The sequence below is a fragment of the Pyrus communis genome, chromosome 13, assembly GCF_041283825.1.
Source record: "Pyrus communis isolate YQ-2024b chromosome 13, ASM4128382v1, whole genome shotgun sequence".
Lineage (NCBI taxonomy): Eukaryota > Viridiplantae > Streptophyta > Magnoliopsida > Rosales > Rosaceae > Pyrus > Pyrus communis.
Genome location: NC_142577.1, coordinates 22,885,484 through 22,902,412, shown reverse-complemented (window position 1 = coordinate 22,902,412; position 16,929 = coordinate 22,885,484). Strand labels below are relative to the sequence as shown.

General features: G+C 37.2%; 1 protein-coding gene and 1 long non-coding RNA gene across 2 annotated transcripts; one reads left to right on the top strand and one right to left on the bottom strand.

Annotated features, from left to right (window-relative positions):
• The first annotated feature begins 6,358 nt into the window (after positions 1–6,358).
• On the top strand, positions 6,359–8,063 carry LOC148691959 (uncharacterized). The gene is made up of 3 exons (XR_015954771.1): positions 6,359–6,486; positions 6,964–7,030; positions 7,829–8,063. It is a non-coding gene; the product is annotated as an uncharacterized LOC148691959 (long non-coding RNA).
• A 6,522-nt stretch (positions 8,064–14,585) lies between these two features.
• LOC137737497 (uncharacterized) lies at positions 14,586–16,619 on the bottom strand. The gene is made up of 2 exons (XM_068476996.2): positions 16,034–16,619; positions 14,586–15,516 (listed from the first exon to the last, which is right to left on the bottom strand). Exons 1-2 carry the CDS (start codon positions 16,368–16,370, stop codon positions 14,759–14,761), a joined length of 1,095 nt encoding a protein of 364 aa, XP_068333097.2. The 5' UTR covers positions 16,371–16,619; the 3' UTR covers positions 14,586–14,758.
• Positions 16,620–16,929: the final 310 nt, after the last annotated feature.

Sequence of the window (16,929 nt, the reverse complement as noted above, 5' to 3'; positions counted from 1 at the left end):
CATGTTAAGTATCGTTTGAATACATGTTACTTAAAAAAACCTATGATTAACAAGGGACAAATATCATTTTAGAGGGATACATCAACAATATCTAGAAACTAAAGGTGACCAGAGAAATCTTTTTACTCGGATACATACATACATATGTATATATATGTGTGTGTGTGTGTGTGTATCCTACATTCATGGTATCAAATTCATGGATATCTAATTTTATTTTAGTTTATGAATTTAATACCAAAATCTTTATACAAGTATTATGATTTGGTGATGTTCATTATTATTTATAAGTATGAGGTTTTAAGTTTGACTATCATGAATAGAGAATTCCGAGTAGAACCGGTTACACTAATTTGATGTGTTATTCAATAACACACATGTAGTCTCATATTCTAGTGGATAGGTGTTGGATTTCTAACCATAGTCCTGAGTTCGAAATTCTCCCTCACCTAGATTTTTGTAATGGTTTTAAACTCTCTCATGTCCCCTAATAATAGTAAAAGAATTTTCCCCCCCCCCAAAAAAAAAACACAACAACAAAGTTTCAATGATGTGTTCATCCTTTCTATAGAGCGAACTGAAATTAAACTAAAAAATTTGTATAATCCTCATTTGTAAGAACATAATAAAATAAAAAAAAATTACCCATTCAGAAGTACATGATGAATATTTTGCAGGTTCGATAACAATTTTACTCCTTATCTTTATTATTTTACATATGAAACGTTACCTAATCCTAGTACAAATAATCAAAATTATAAGATATTAATCAGTTAGGATTGTCACGGAAGCGTGTCGTTGGTTGGATGACGGAGGGTTTGAAGATTACGGAGACACGGCAGTCGTCTGGGACTTGGGCAACGTCACGAGACTCACGACCAATACCGTGATTCTATTACTTTTTAGCCTCCAAACCCTAAACTATTAGCGACAATTTGCATCTTCTTTTGTTGCCAACCACCATCTTGTCATTTCACCCACGCAAGAGCCTCCCATGCACCCTCAACCCTACACCCTTCCAGATGCTTTAATTTTCTACCACTATTTTATATTCCAACTTATCACGAGATTAAAAGGTATTACAACTAAGCATACTTGTTATTTCTTAGGTGTGTAGTTGCCTCATCACGTCGCTCATGTGACCGATGACTCTATTTTTTTTAATTTTTTTTCACGTATAGTTTCATGGGAAGTCAATGCATTTTGAATCCATGATGTTAACAAGGTGAAAGCATCAGGTGATGGATTATTCTTATTTTAGTGTCTTCTTCTTTAATTCTACATTATGCGTTTTGCCTTAAAACTTTCTTATTTTAATGTAAATTAGTGTAGAATATCGTTTGTATACTAAAAAAAAGATGAAAAAAAATAAAGTTACTGTAAAATAATAATAATATGACCTAATTCAATGCCAAAACATAACTTAAGGGATTAATCTTATTGAGGAGTGTTGGGAAGAGATTGGTTTGAATTGTGGACAATATTTTGACTGCTTCTTTTGCTTATGTAGCTATAAAAAAAATAAAAATAAAAAAAGGAAAGGACAAAGCATGGGATAAACCACGTGTTGACAAAATATGACACTTGTATTGATCTGGTTTTGTGGCTGCCCTTTATTATCTATTTTTCATTTCCTTTCGAGCAGATGAGACTATTATTAATTGGAATATACTAATACATTAATATATCATGGGATATAACAGCCATCAACTACTGTATTTATCTAAAAGTCCTATCGATGAAGTTCATCTTTGTGGGAAAATAGAGCCATCAACCAAAGAGGTGGGGATTGAGAAAAACTTGACAATGAGTGGCCATAATAATTGGTTTGTATTCACTTTTAACGCATATCGAGTGTAAAATCTTTTAAGTACAAATGAAAATGATATCATTGAGCTGTAGTATTAAGTAGCCGTATATTACAACTTCTATTCACATGATCCCATATTTTTAATAGTCTGATTGATATTGCTTTATTGAATATTATTTTATTTTATTTTTTGAATATTATTTTTGGTACAAGTTTCTTTAAAAAAGTTATGAGGTTTACCTTCTTATGATATGATTAATATTTTTATTAAATCTTTAGCTTATATGCTACCATGATTGTGATACATGATTAATCAGATCAGATCTGATCTGATCACAACAATATGGAAGGTAGGAAAGGAAGTATTTACCATAAAAGATAGCAATGACCAAATCTTCTCCTTTCCAAAATGTTCATTTATTGTTTTTTAAAGATGTAATTAAAAGAATATTGAAAACTAGAAAGAACATGCTTTTTGCGTGCATATTCAGCCGTTAGCCCTACCCATTTGACATAAAAATATGAAAGTTGATGAAGAAAAATAAATAAATTATGAGATTGATTAGATGCCACTTTGCTTGGAAAAAGCGGATAGAAATGAGATGCCTATGCAATGCAAAATCATAGGACTCACAACTATGAATTCAAACACGAAATTTAAATATAAGATTAAATATTCATAATCACACGAGCTATACAGACAGTTTTCAAAATGCATGACGTACGTCCAAAACATTTCGTTGATCTATTTTATAATTCTCTGTATTATTTTATAGCCCCCTATACAGATTGAGCGTGAGAAGTTACGACACTCATGGAGCTGCCGTGTTACTCCACCACCTTGTTTGGTCTGTGCCGACAAATTCTTTTTACTCATTTTATTTAGCTTCCAAACGAAACCGAAAGCAAAAAATAACATATCAAATATGATTGCATAGAATAGGGCAATACGGATGACTCGATATACATATTTGTCTCCCAATCAAGTTTCTATGATCAGCTAAAGTTCCATCATGTAGTAGTGTTTTATAAAGTTAATATCGGTGTTGCAAAGAACTTGTGGCTTTATTGGTTGAATCGTTTGATAGTGTATGTATTTTATTTTCTTTTGATAATTTGCTAGACATGTCGAATCTTGTATAACAACCGAGCTTTTTACTATCAAATTAAATTTGTCGGTGACAGGAGTTTCATTTTAGAATAAATTAGGTTATCATCCCTTTTTTTTTTTTTTTCTCATTAATTGAAACCTTATTCATTCTTCATTTTTTATCAAAATTGACTTGTCCACCACTATTGTTCGCCACAGTGTGTGTCATGTCCATTGTTCAATTGCCTTTGTGTTATCTTCTCTTTATATTTTCTTAAAACTCAAAAGGACAACATAGAGTTCATCCAGAGGGCAGCAAATAGAATGCTCTAAAGTCACTTAGTACTCCGGTCTAGTGGTACTCATCTTCACTTGTAAGTGAGAGGTCTTAGATTCAATTATCGCCAAAGATAAGTTGAACCACATTATTATGGAAAACCCATTGTAAGACTTAGCTCACTCCCCCACCCCCTTAATGTGGATATTATCGTGTGTTCAAAAAATAAATAGAATACTCTACAACGAGGAGCATGAGTTCTTTTTGTATATTTGTCTCAAATTAAAGAGATCAATATGCTTTCCAATTTTCCAATCCAGAGTTTTTTTGTTTTTTTTGTATTTTTGAACAAAAAAGTTTAGGGGGAGATTGGCTAATCTAACCACTAGCGTCAGGGCATACCAAAATCTCAAGCTGGAAGAACTTACACGTGACACCTAATTGCGAGCTGTCGCTGATATGAATTTTCGTAAGAATTTACTGATCGTCTACCAACGAGAATTGTTGGCAGCGAAGACCGAACTTGGATTGGAGGTTAACCACAAACACACTCTCACCAACTGAACCAACCTCGTTGGCATCCAGAAGATTTTTTTATGTTATTCAAGGTACAAGACAATAATAAAATCCAATACATAATTTTCAAAGATAACATTAAATAATAACAATAATTTTCAAAGATCACATTAAATAATAACAATAATAATAGTTATGGGACCTAGATCTATCGATTATGTGACTGATGACCCTCTCTTTTGCTTATGTGGCTACAAAGATTAGGATAAACCTCTTGATGAGAAAATATGACACTTGTATTAATCTGGTTTTGTGGCTGCCTTTTATTATTTATTTTGGACAATAATTAATTTAAGATCTCTTACTTTTAATTAACAAGAATTATTATTAAATTATAGTACTAAGTAATTGTATATGTACAACTTTCTATGCACACAATCCCATCGTTTCGGGGTAGGCTGACCAAGATTGTCCTACTGCCAACAGGGCCCTCTCAGGATTCTTTTACTGAAGATATTGGAAATTCGTAAATCGTGTTCATTCATTGTACATCGTGCAGTTAGTTTTTATTAGGTATTGTGTGTGTTTAATTTTAAATAAAAATATTTAAAATAATTTCTGACCGTACGATGTACGATGAATGAACACGATTCACAAATTCCCAATATCCTCACAAAAAGAATCTGTCAAAGATCCGGATTCGTCCTACTGAATATATTATCTTATGTTCATCTTTCTATACTTATTTTGGTACAATTTTCTTTAAAAAATTATTAAATTTTACCTTCTTTCTATGCATATTATAATGTAAATAATATTTTAATTAAAATTATTATCTTATATGCTACCATGATCGCGAATAAAAAATTTCTCCTAACCAAAATGTTCATTTATTGTTTTTTTTTTTTTTTAAGCTGTAATTAAAAGAATAATCGAAACTAGAAAGAACATGGTTTTTACATGCATTCAGCAGTCAGCCCTACCCATTTGACATACAAATATGAAATTTGATGAACAAAAATAAATAAATTATGAGATTTATTAGATGCCACTGTGCTTGGAAAGAGTCGATGGAAGTGACAGATGCATAATGGTTACCTAAATTATAGGTACCATCCAAAACCCTAAATGATTGATTTGGTTCCACTTAATATTTGTCAAACATTTACTCATACTTGGAAGCAATTAGGAACAAAAATAACTCATCATCCAAAACCTCATATGAGTCTTTCAAGCGTTTTTCTATTCAAACACCGCTACCCATCTAAGTTCAACATGCATGATTTTCATAACAATTCGTTGGTCTATTTTATAATTCATATTATTTTATAGCTTCATATATAGATTAAACGTACATATTGCTTTATTAAGTTAATGATAGTGGTGGAGCAAGAATTCGAATACGAGTTTCAAATAAGAGTAAATATTGATAACCACTCAAGCTACGATTTATTTATTTATTTTTAAAATGCATGACTTTTAAAACATTTCGTTGACCTATTTTATAATTCTCTGTATTATTTTATATCTCCCTATACAGATTGAACGTGAGACGCGATGGCATTCATAGAATAAGCCAATATGGATAACTCGATATACAAACTTGTCTCCCAATCAAGTTTCTATTATTAGCTAAAGAATTTTGGGAATCTATCCTCAGATCCATTGTGATGTAGTTTTTTATAAAGTTGAAGTTCTATTGGTGCAAGGAACTTGTAGCTTGAGCGATTAATTTTATTTTTTATTTTTTATATAGTGTATGTACCTTGTTTTCTTTCGATAATTTGTTGGACGCGTCTTTCAAAATACCCATGAACGTGACTTGCCATTATATTTAGTTTACCTTTTAATTTTCTTAGATAATATCTCAAAACTCCTAAAATCTTGTAGATAAATATTGTAGTATTCAATTTTAATAAAAAGTGTCACATCCCGGCGCGGGCGGGACCATTTCCCGGACCCGCTCCACCACCGTAGCATGATATTGTCCGCTTTGGGCCCCGACCACGCCCTCACGGTTTTGTTTTTGGGAACTCACGAGCAACTTCCCAGTGGGTCACCCATCATGGGATTGCTCTAGCCCCTCTCTCGCTTAACTTCGGAGTTCCTACGGAACCCGAAACCAGTGAGCTCTTAAAAGGCCTCGTGCTAGGTAGGGATGGGAATATACATTTAAGGATCACTCCCCTGGGCGATGTGGGATGTCACAATCCACCCCCCTTAGAGGCCCGACGTCCTCGTCGGCACACACGCGACCAGGGTTAGGCTCTGATACCAAATTGTCAGTTAACGCGTGAAAAGACGATTTTGCCCCTAGTGCGATTTCTTTACGTTTTGTGGCTATTTTTGGTTGGTTGTTGGCTGATGGTGGACCACACATTCCCTTCACCCTTTCTCCCTATCCCTGCACCCTGTCCCGAGTTCCCTTCCCTTCCCATTTCCTACCCATGTGTACGGACACACACACAAACACATCAAGCCTTCACAGATCGGAGAAATAAAGTACATATCCATGCTCATGAGGTTCATTGGAGTCCAACCATACCCATTTCAGGTAAGAATACCTTCGTTTTCACGTCGAACTCGGGATACCTGATTTTGGGTACTGTTCATGCACACGTAATTTCTTATGCTTTTGGGAATTTCAAGCTTGTAGGAAGCTTGGTGAGGTCCTTAGGAGGCTCGGGGTGGTTCGTTTGAAGGTTTTGGACGTTGGGATCACGAGTTTCGAGGTTGGCCGGAGTTGGGGGTATTTTCCAGGCAAGATTTCGTGGATTTTAGCACTTGAAAGTGGTATGATCTTGTTCCTCTCGTTGTAAGCTTCATTTTGGTACCAATTTTGTGAAATTTGGTTGAAAAACGAAGAAGATAGGACGATTTGAAAATTTCCTGATTTTTCGGCACCGGCAACGACGCTGGAGTCTCGCCGGAGAAGACGACGGAATATTCCGTCAGTTTGGACGGAATATTCCTAACGCTGTTGACGGAATCCGTTAAAGATAACGGAATATTCCTGACGGTGTTAACTGACGCCGTCAGCATGCCAGGCACGTGCCTGCGCGTGGCCGGCGCGTGTGGCCATGCCTTGGCCGGCGCGTGGGGGCGCATGCGACGGTGAAAAATTATTTTAAAAATATGGGGATGTTCCTGAGGTTGAGTAGATCACGTTGGTGTATTCATACACCCCATTTGAGCAATGTATGAGAAGTTATTTCCTAAGTTTGGTTATGTGCTTTAAAATTAACGTTTTTATAATTGTTTCGCATATAGGTGAATCCTATCCCGAGGACGAGCGTGGTCACTCGAGGCAGGGGGGTTACGACCCTTCCACATACCAGTGAGTGGGCTTTTGGTTTTCCGTATATACCTATATACTTATATTTTTTCCCAGAAAGTGATTTAAAACGTTTATTCGTTACATGCCACATTTATATTGCCGGTTGTTATGCATGATTAGTTGCATTGTTAATTGTTTATATATATGTATATGTGGTGCTGCGGACACACAGGTAAGTGCCAGGTGAGTTGTGATTTATGTTTACAGTTAGTAGTGATTTGAGATGCATAGAGAGCTCATAACCTGCACCCCCCATGTTAGTGCTCCGGCCCAGAGTTGGGCACAGTCCTTCACGTGATGTTCACTTCCCGCACCACACACTCAGCTTGGATCCAAGTTAGGTGCACAGTCCTGTCGTACAGATCACTTTAGGTGGTTCTGACTCGTAGGTGACCCGCGACTATTCGCCCAGCCTTCACGTGATCATAGCACTTGAGCGTATATATATATATATATATGTTACACACAGACCTTTCGTACAGACCACTTTAGGTGGTTCCGACTCGTGTGCAGGTCTAGTTAGTGAGATTGAGATTTGAGCTCTAGATTCAGCCGTACAGGTCACGTTAGGTGACTCCGGCTGACAGTTTATATGATATTGATGTGATATTACCTGAGCACTTGCATTTCATTTTGAGGTTTTGGCATAGCATATTCTTGAGCATTGGTGTATATATCTATATATCTATTTTCTGGGAAGTATACAGGTTTTACGGCGAGGGGTTAGAACTATTTATTAAATGGTTTTCGAAAAGCTTTGTTTTTGCCCACTCACGCTTTTGTTTTGCGCCCCTCCAGGTTCTAGTTGGCTAGCACGTTTGGTGGTTTCCCTGAGGATTTTCCCGGCATATCTGACAGAAGATCACCAGCGTAGGGCCACCTTCGGGTGTACTTTTGTTGCGTCATTTTCTCCCGGACCACTTTAGGCTTTATGCTCTGAACTTAGCGTCATACTTATGCTTGCACTTGTTGTTATTACTTTATGTAAAACTAGCTTTTATTTATTCGTATTACTATTTCCATTATTATTTTATTAGCTTCCGCACTGTGCACATGGTTACGTCACTTTCACGTGACGGCCAGCATGCCCTGATCTCGATCGGGGTGTGTCAAAAAGTATTTCAAAATACCCATGAATGCGACTTGCCATTATATATGGAATTTAATAATTAACATTTTAAATTAAAAAAACACAATAATTACATATAATATAAATAAATATAAAAATGCTGACATGGCTATTTTTTAGGCGTCCTAATCAAATTTCCAAATAGAACCAATGTTTAATCTAAAGAGTATTAGAAAAGTGCAAGGGATTCTAATTTCCCTTTTTTTATTATTATTATTATTTTTTTTTTTTGGTTAACGAAAATTTAGGGAGAGATTGGTTACTCTCACCATCATCATCAAAGGGCATACCCACAATCTCAAGCCGGAATGACATTTGTGTGACACTTAATTGCCAGCTGTCGTTAATATGAATTTATGTAGAAATTTACAAATCATCCATCAACAAGAATTGCAAGCAGCAGAGATCGAACTTGAATTAGAGATTAACCACATGCACACCCTTACCAACTAAACCAACCCTCACCATCCAGAAGACTTTTTTTGTTATTCAAGGTAAGGACAACAATAAAATCCAATACATAATTTTCAATGGCCACATTAAATAATTACCTTGTAGAAAAAAAGAGTTTCCTTTCCGTGTGGGTGTCTATGACGTGGATTAAAGTATTATATTTAGGATCATGTCGTTTGCATATGGATAACGCATCATTTTCTCAAAAGATCGAGTCCTCACAAAATACTGACTTCCAATACGACATGGGATCCACTCAAACTAATGAGAAAGGATCATCACATGATTCTCTTTGTAAGGATTATGAGAATGTTCTAATCACATCCGTTTATCGTGCGATCAATTTTTATCAGATACTAGTTATATTCAATTTTAAATATAAAAAAATTACAATGATTTTTTACCGTACGATGTACGATGAACATATATGATTGGAGGATTCTCATAAGTCTCACAAAGAGGATCTGGCAGCAAAATAATATTAAGTACCTAAAATTCTATAATTTTTTTTTTGTATTATTTTAAGGAGAAATTAGGTTCTCATTTTTTTTTCTACTCCATTGATTAAGACCATATTCATTTTCAATTTTTAATCAAGGTTCTGAGGTTTTATGAATCTCATTAATTATTTCAATAATAAAATATTTACATGTGACATCCCACATCGTCCAGGGGAGTAATCATTAAATGTATATTCCCATCCCTACCTAGCACGAGGCTTTTTGGGAACTCATTGGCTTCGGATTCCGTACGAACTCTGAAGTTAAGCGAGAAGGGGGCTAAAGCAATCCCATGATGGGTGACCCACTGGGAAGTTGCTCGTGAGTTCCCAAAAACAAAACTGTGAGGGAATGGTAAGCCCAAAGCGGACAATATCGTGCTACGGTGGTGGAGTGGGCCCGGGAAGTGGTTCCGCCCTGGGCGGGGTTGTGATAATTTGGTATCAGAGCCTAACCCTGGTCGTGGTGTTGCTCGTGAGTTCCCAAAAACAAAACCGTGAGGGAATGGTAAGCCCAAAGCGGACAATATCGTGCTACGGTGGTGGAGTGGGCCCGGGAAATGGTTCCGCCCTGGGCCGGGTTATGACAATTTGGTATTAGAGCCTAACCCTAGTCGTGGTGTGCCGACGAGGACGTCGAGCCCCTAAGGGGGGTGGATTGTGACATCCCACATCATCCAGGGAAGTGATCATTAAATGTATATTCCCATGCCTACCTAGCACGAGGCATTTTGGGAATTCACTGGCTTCGGGTTCCGTAGGAACTCCGAAGTTAAGCGAGAAGGGGGCTAGAGCAATCCCATGATGGGTGACCCACTGGGAAGTTGCTCGTGAGTTCCCAAAAACAAAACCGTGAGGGAATGGTAAGCCCAAAACAGACAATATCGTGCTACGGCGGTGGAGTGGGCCCGGGAAGTGGTTCCGCCCTGGGCCGGGATGTGACATTACATGTCAAGATAATTAAATTTATTTGTATTTCTAAATATTTTTATTTAGTGTTAGAAACTTTATAATTGTTATATTTATATTTATGGCTAAACTTTGTATCATATATTTTTACTTTTAGTTTGTACCCATTTTTAATTTGCAAGCCTTTCTTTTTGTTTTTTTTTTTTTAATTATACCAAGTTTCTTTTCAGTTTCAATTTGTACCCATATTTTAATTTCTTTTTGTGCCAATATTTTTTAAACTTTTATTTTTTAACCTTTTATTTGTACCCGTAATTTATTCACAATGTACCCATTTTTATTTAAAAATGTACTACTTTATTACATGCAATATGTACCAAATTCTTTTTTGTTTTGTAAGTACCATTCCTTTTATGTAAAATGTAACAATTTTTTAATGTAAAATCAGATGTACCCACTGTTTTTATATAAAATCCACGTCTTGTTTTTTTTTTTTTTTTAATTTTTTTTTTTTTATATAAAACGTACCCATTTAATTTATATGAAACGTGCCCACTTTTTTTGTATAAAATGCACCAATTTTTTGTATGTGCAATGCACCCACATTTTTTTTTTATATAAATGTACCAATTTTTTATATGTAAAATATACCTAAATTTTATTATATAAATGTACTCATATTATGAAAATAAAATAAAATAAAATCTAAAATGCACCCATAAGCAATTTTTTTGTTGTTGAAACCTATACGCAAATTTCAATAATTAATTGGTGGTGTAAATAAAAGAAAAATAACGGCTTGAGTCTTTATTGATATGATTACATATCTTTTATTATTATGCCAATTATGTGGAGATGGACTTCAATCTAAAACCTAAAATGCATAAAGTTTGAGTTTATAACAGTTAGAGACTAGGATTTCAACTAAAATATCCCTATTTTAAATTAGTATCAATCTTTTTAAATATTCTATACAAGTATATAACTTATCGAAATGTCACATCGGTTAGTTCCAATTAATTTTTTTGTTACATGTACACTAGAATAATGGTAAAAAAAAAAAAAATTCTAGAAAGACATGAAGATGAAAAGAGAAATAAACAAATTCACGAATAAAATGGAAAATAAAAATGAAGATTGGAAATCTCCTAACAAAGAGGGTTAAGAATTCAGATAGGATTTCAAGGAGCTTGTTTCTACTCGAGGGATTTCCTCATTTGCCGATTTTCAGCTAGTAAAGCTTCCAGTTCTTCTTTGTGGATAGTGAAGATGATGGTGGCTGCATCATGGTAGTCCATAACATTTTAGTAACCTCCATGACGTTCTTCTTGATGTTGGCAGCTTGAGTTGTAGGTGGAATTTGTGATTATGCATTGTGTTTGGAGGTGATGGTCTAAGGGGGTGATGGTGACCGTGTTTGATCCACTTTGCCCAGGGGAGAGGATCCTCTATGCCTTATATGTATATGCCCACCTCCATATAGCATGTGACATTTTGGGAGCTCACTGGCTTCGGAGTTCATCAGAACTTCGAAGTTAAACGAGTTTGCGTGAGAGCAATCCCAGGATGGGTGACCCACTGGGAAGTTCTCATGTGAGTTCCTAGAAACAAAACTGTGAGGGCGTGATCGGGGCTCAGAGTTCATTGAAACTCCAAAGTTAAGCGAGTTCACACGAGAGCAATCCCAAGATGGGTGACCCACTAGAAAGTTCTCGTGTGAGTTCCCAAAAACAAAACCATGAGGGCGTGGTCGGGGCCCAAAGCGGATAATATTGTGCTACGACGGAGTCGAGCTAGGGATGTGGTGGAGCTGGGGTCGAAATGTGACAATTTGGTATCAAAGCCAATCCCTGGCCAGAAGTGTGCCGACGAGGACGTCAGGCCCCCTAAGGGGGGTGAATTGTTAGATCCCACATCGCCCAGGGGAGTGGATCCTTTATGCCTTATATGTACATGCCCACCTCCATTTAGTACAAGGCTTTTTGGGAGCTCATTGGCTTCGAAGTTCATCGGAACTCCAAAGTTAAGCGAGTTCGAGCGAGAGCAATCCTAGGATGGGTGATCCATTGGGAAGTTTTTGTGTGAGTTCCCCAGAAACAAAACCATGAGGGCTTGGTCAGGGCCCAAAGCAGACAATATCGTGCTACGACGGAGTCGAGCCCGGAAAGTGGTGGAGCTCAGGTCGAGATGTGACAGACCGTTACTTGGTGGAAGCCATACTTCCATGACCTTCTATTGATGTTTGAGACAAAGCAAGCCCTAAATTTAATAGAAATTCAATTGGGGCGTAACATATGTGACATTTTCAATAAGTTAGGTACTTATTTGGAATGTTTTAAAAGGTTGAATACAATTTAAAATGACACTAAAAATTTGAGAAATTTTAGGTATTGAGTCCAACAAAATATTGATGCTTATTTATGATCAACATCTACCCAACATCTTCCATGAGGGTTGTGTGAATCACATGCCTATATATGCACTAACACCCCATGAGAGTTGTGTGAATCATATGCCATACATGCACCAAAGTATTGATTGTTATACCTAACTCCTCATAGTTGTAGCACATGAAATTTACTCGTGGCCGAGCATTTTGGGAAAGAACTTACCTATCACGTATTGTATCCCCCATACTTTAAACCCAAATGCAACATGTTGTATGAGATTGGAAACCTTACTTATTATTAGGGGCGGATTCACCTGGGATAAGGTGGGTCAGCTGACCCAAAGCTTAGAATATTTTACTAAAAATGTTGGGCACTGCCTTTTATAAATAAGGATGCCTTTGAAAGTTGTCCTCTAATTGTTAGACGAATTGCCTCTATGGGCAATGAACAAGGTAGCTACTCGTCACATGCCTTTGTATGCCATGTTGTGGCCATCTTTTGATAAGTTTGCTCAGCATATGTTGGCATCTGTAAGCATGCTCGCTCTAAAGCTATTGATATCAATCGACATACTTGTTCGGAAATTGTTGATATCTGAAGATAGGTGTGCAATATGACTTGGAAAATGACATCAGGTCTAACAAGACTCGATGAAATGCTAAGTTGCATGCTATTCCGTCCAAACAAATTTGCGCACCGTGCAAACATTCTTATTGACCCCACCAATGATACTTTCTGACTTTGCTACTGCTTATCACATGATATTACCCTTTTTTCACTATAGCAAAATGCAAGTTATATGAAAACCAGTAGGAAAATAACTCTTTCAAAGTACATTTACACATGGATATTTAGCGTGGTCGGGGAAAAAATATATTTATGCATCATGTTACATGAAAGTTTCTCCCATCATTTTTAGAACGAAAGACATAGAGGATTAGGTAAACTATCCTTGAGACTGGAATATAATAAACGGGATCCAAACAACCACTTATGCTTTTTATGATCGTTGCATTATTGTATTGCCAAACACCCGATATGAGATTTGCGAGATTCATATGCCTACATATGCACTAAAATATTGTTATACGAAACCCAAATGGCTCAAGGTTGTAGCACATGAAACTCACCGTGGCGGAGCCGGAGCCTTCGGGGGCTGTATAGTATTTATCTCCAAGAGAACTAACTTACCTATCACATATTATATATCCCTCTCTTTGTAGCAAAATGCAACATGTTATATGAAATCTGATGTAAATAACTCTCCAAAAGTAGGTTATATGAAAATTGCTCGAATGAAAGAGAGAAAAAAAGGTAGTCAACATTTTACATGAAAGTTTTCTCATCTTTCCAACAATGAAGGACCTAGATAATCGTATAGAGTTAGGCATTACAAAGTGGGTCGGAAACTTAAGTATGATGTCGATAATATAAGAATCACACTCCTAATAAACTAGAAAATTTGAATCTTAGAAAAAGAATTTAAATCTCAATATATCAAATTCATGAGTTTGATTTATAGGATAAATGACTAATCATTTAAGAGAGGAAAGAGCATGGCCAAGTATACAATAGTGAAAAATAAAAAAATAAAACTTGCCTGAGCTCCGCTTAAAAGGTTGGTTTGACTTCACTCTCTGGTTCATGTTGTCCAATTCACACCACTGTAATAATATGATATGCATCAAATTCAAACCTCATATATAGAAATACACACCTCGTTTCACCTTCAACGCGCCCTCAATTTCTTGGTCATCAAATTGAATATCAAAAGAATTGAGGATGATTAAATGACAGAAATTAACAGTGTAGAAGAAAGGTAAAAAAAAAAAAGGAGTGCACCACCCTAGAAATAATCCTCCCCCAAGTCACTGCGAAATGCAAGCTTTAGGTCACTTCTTGTCCTTTAAGCCGAAGCCATGTTGTCTGTTAATTAGTTAGGAGCATTGTCGGCTGGACCAGAGAATCCTGCGAAGAGTGCAGCCACAACACGGAGGCCTCCAAACACATGCTAGTTATCCAGAAGCGTATACTTCCCAAGTTCTACTTCTGCCTGGATCCGGTATCGTGTTAGTAATCTTACTAAAGTCCATTTATGATCACATTTGGGCCGGTATCACAATAATCCGAGAAGGATTGGCCGAAGAATACTGTCCAGACAACAAATCCCAGATGTTCAAGTTCGAAATATTAACTAGCCATATTTCCAAGCAAACTTGCGTTACATCGTTAAATACAACAGCACAATCAGAGCATTACACAACAAGACACAAAACAAAACTTCCATACAACAACAAAAGCCGACTCGTAACATCAGAAGATGCAACAACAAGTGGAGCAGCTAGCACTCAGAGCTCCTCGTCACGGCCGCGGCCAGCAACTTCGTCCTTAATCTTCTGGGACTTCTCCTTTGCCTCTTTAGTCTCCTCTGCTTTCTCATAAGCCTTGTTCTTCACCTCCTCTGCCGTTTGCGCTGCTTTTTCTTTCGCTTCTCTTGCCTTCTCTGCCGCGTAACCGGTAGCCTCATTCGCTTTCTCTACTGTTCTTCGGGCCGTCTCCTCAGCTGCGTTCTTCGTCTCATACGTTTTGTCTTTCGCCGCCTTTGTAGCCTCCTCAGCTGCATTCTTGGTTTGATATGTCTTGTCTTTTGCCGCCTTTGTGGCCTCGTATGCCTTCTCCTTCGCTGCACCCGCCGTATCAGAAGTCTTGTCCGTCGCCTCCTTTGTGGCCTCATAAGCCTTCTCCTTAGCTGCACCCGCCGTACCATAAGTCTTTTCCTTCGCCGCCTTCGCCGCCTCATAAGCCTTTTCCTTCGCTGCCTCTGCAGTATCATAAGTCTTTTCCTTCGTAGCCTCATAAGCCTTGTCTTTTGCTGACTTTGTGGTCTCATAAGCCGCATTAGTGGCCTCATAGGCCTTCTCCTTTGCGGCATTAGCAGCATCGTAAGTCATGTCTTTGGCCGATTTAGTGGCCTCATACACCTTCTCCATTGCTGCATCCATCGTCTTGCCGGCCTTCTCGGCGGCTGTTTCTTTCATCTCTCCAGATTTCTCTGCAGCCGTACCTTTAATGTTTCTAGCCTTTTCTGTGCTATACTCACCAGCCCCTGAATTTTTAAAGTACGTGACATATTAATTCTAAATATATATCATTCTTAACAATACATTACTAACTTCACTCTAATATGTTTTGTCTAGGCCACCCACATTTCAACATTTCGTTGTTTCGTGGGAAATATGAATAAATAGAACTAGTTACAAACTTTAATTCGAATAAATAAAACCATTACAAATTTTCAATTAAAAATACATTTCGAAGGACACAAATCATATAAAAGTGATGGTTTCGTGCCACTCAGTTATTGTCTATCCAGTGTCCATCCATTTCTAATCAATTTATCTCTACACATTTCTTCGTCACCATGTTGGAGTTCATATTGAAAACACTTAAGAAACACAGTACAAATGTAAAATCCTCAAACGGTATCCCAATGAAAATAAAAAAAAATTAAAAAAAACCCAGTTCCTGGACAAAATTTCAAAATTGATCCAAAATAAAGCAGAAAATTTCACATTCCATCACAAATTATGTAGGAAATAATTTAAAAAACAGTAGTGACTAACCAGAAGCAGTCTCATAAGTAGCATCAGAAGCCTTCTTAGCACTATGCTTCAAATAATTCTCATCATCCTGCTTCAGCCCAAGTCCTCCGGTGATTTTCTCTTTAGCCCACTCCGTCCACGACTCCGACCCTTCTTTACCCTCTCTCGCCTTCTCCGCCGCCCTCGCGTCATCCGTCTGCCTTGACTGGTCCTTAAACTCCACAAACTCATCAATAACTTCCTCGTTCGCAGACGGCGTATGCCCCACGCTGGAGCCGCGGCATAAGGTGGCAAGCATCACCACCACCGCCGCCACCGCAATGGCAAGAAGTAGTTTGTAAGTTTGCTTTGCACCCATGACTGTATAAATGTTTTCTGAAGATTCAAATCTGAAATGTATTTTCCGAAAGGATCAGGAAGCAATGTGTGAGAGTATAGGGTTGGGGAGGGGGTGGTTTTAAGAAGGTGGTGCATGAGAAAAGGGGCAGGTGTTACACAGGGTGGCAGGTTCAGAATGCGTACAGATGGACACGTGTCATACCGTCACGGTGAAGTTGGGCCCACGTGTCGGCATGTTAGCGCTCAGTTTGGGGTTTCATGGTTCGTGTCCGTTGTTTAATGGAACACAGTATGCACTTGTGCACTTTAATCTTTACGAAAAGAACTTTTGTTTCCGTTTGACCTTATCTATATTGCCAATGTTGTTTTAGGTGTCGACATACTTTGGCATTAATTTGTATCTTGGTAAACATAATCGGGGGCCTAAAAAATGTAAATAGTAAGAGTTCGAACTCGACTTAAACGATTTAAACCTCATTCAATACTTCTTGGTGCTTAAAACATTCAAGTTATCATTTAAAACACAGCTCAATGTAATCAAGCGAGTTTTGATTATTGAGGTATTAAATTATGAATTA

Coding starts and splice junctions, on each gene's coding strand:
- LOC137737497 (XM_068476996.2), bottom strand. CDS start 16,370: ATGGGTGCAAAGCAAACTTACAAACTACTTCTTGCCATTGCGGTGGCG. Junction 15,517..16,033: donor TACTTATGAGACTGCTTCTG/GTTAGTCACTAC, acceptor TTAAAAATTCAG/GGGCTGGTGAGTATAGCACA.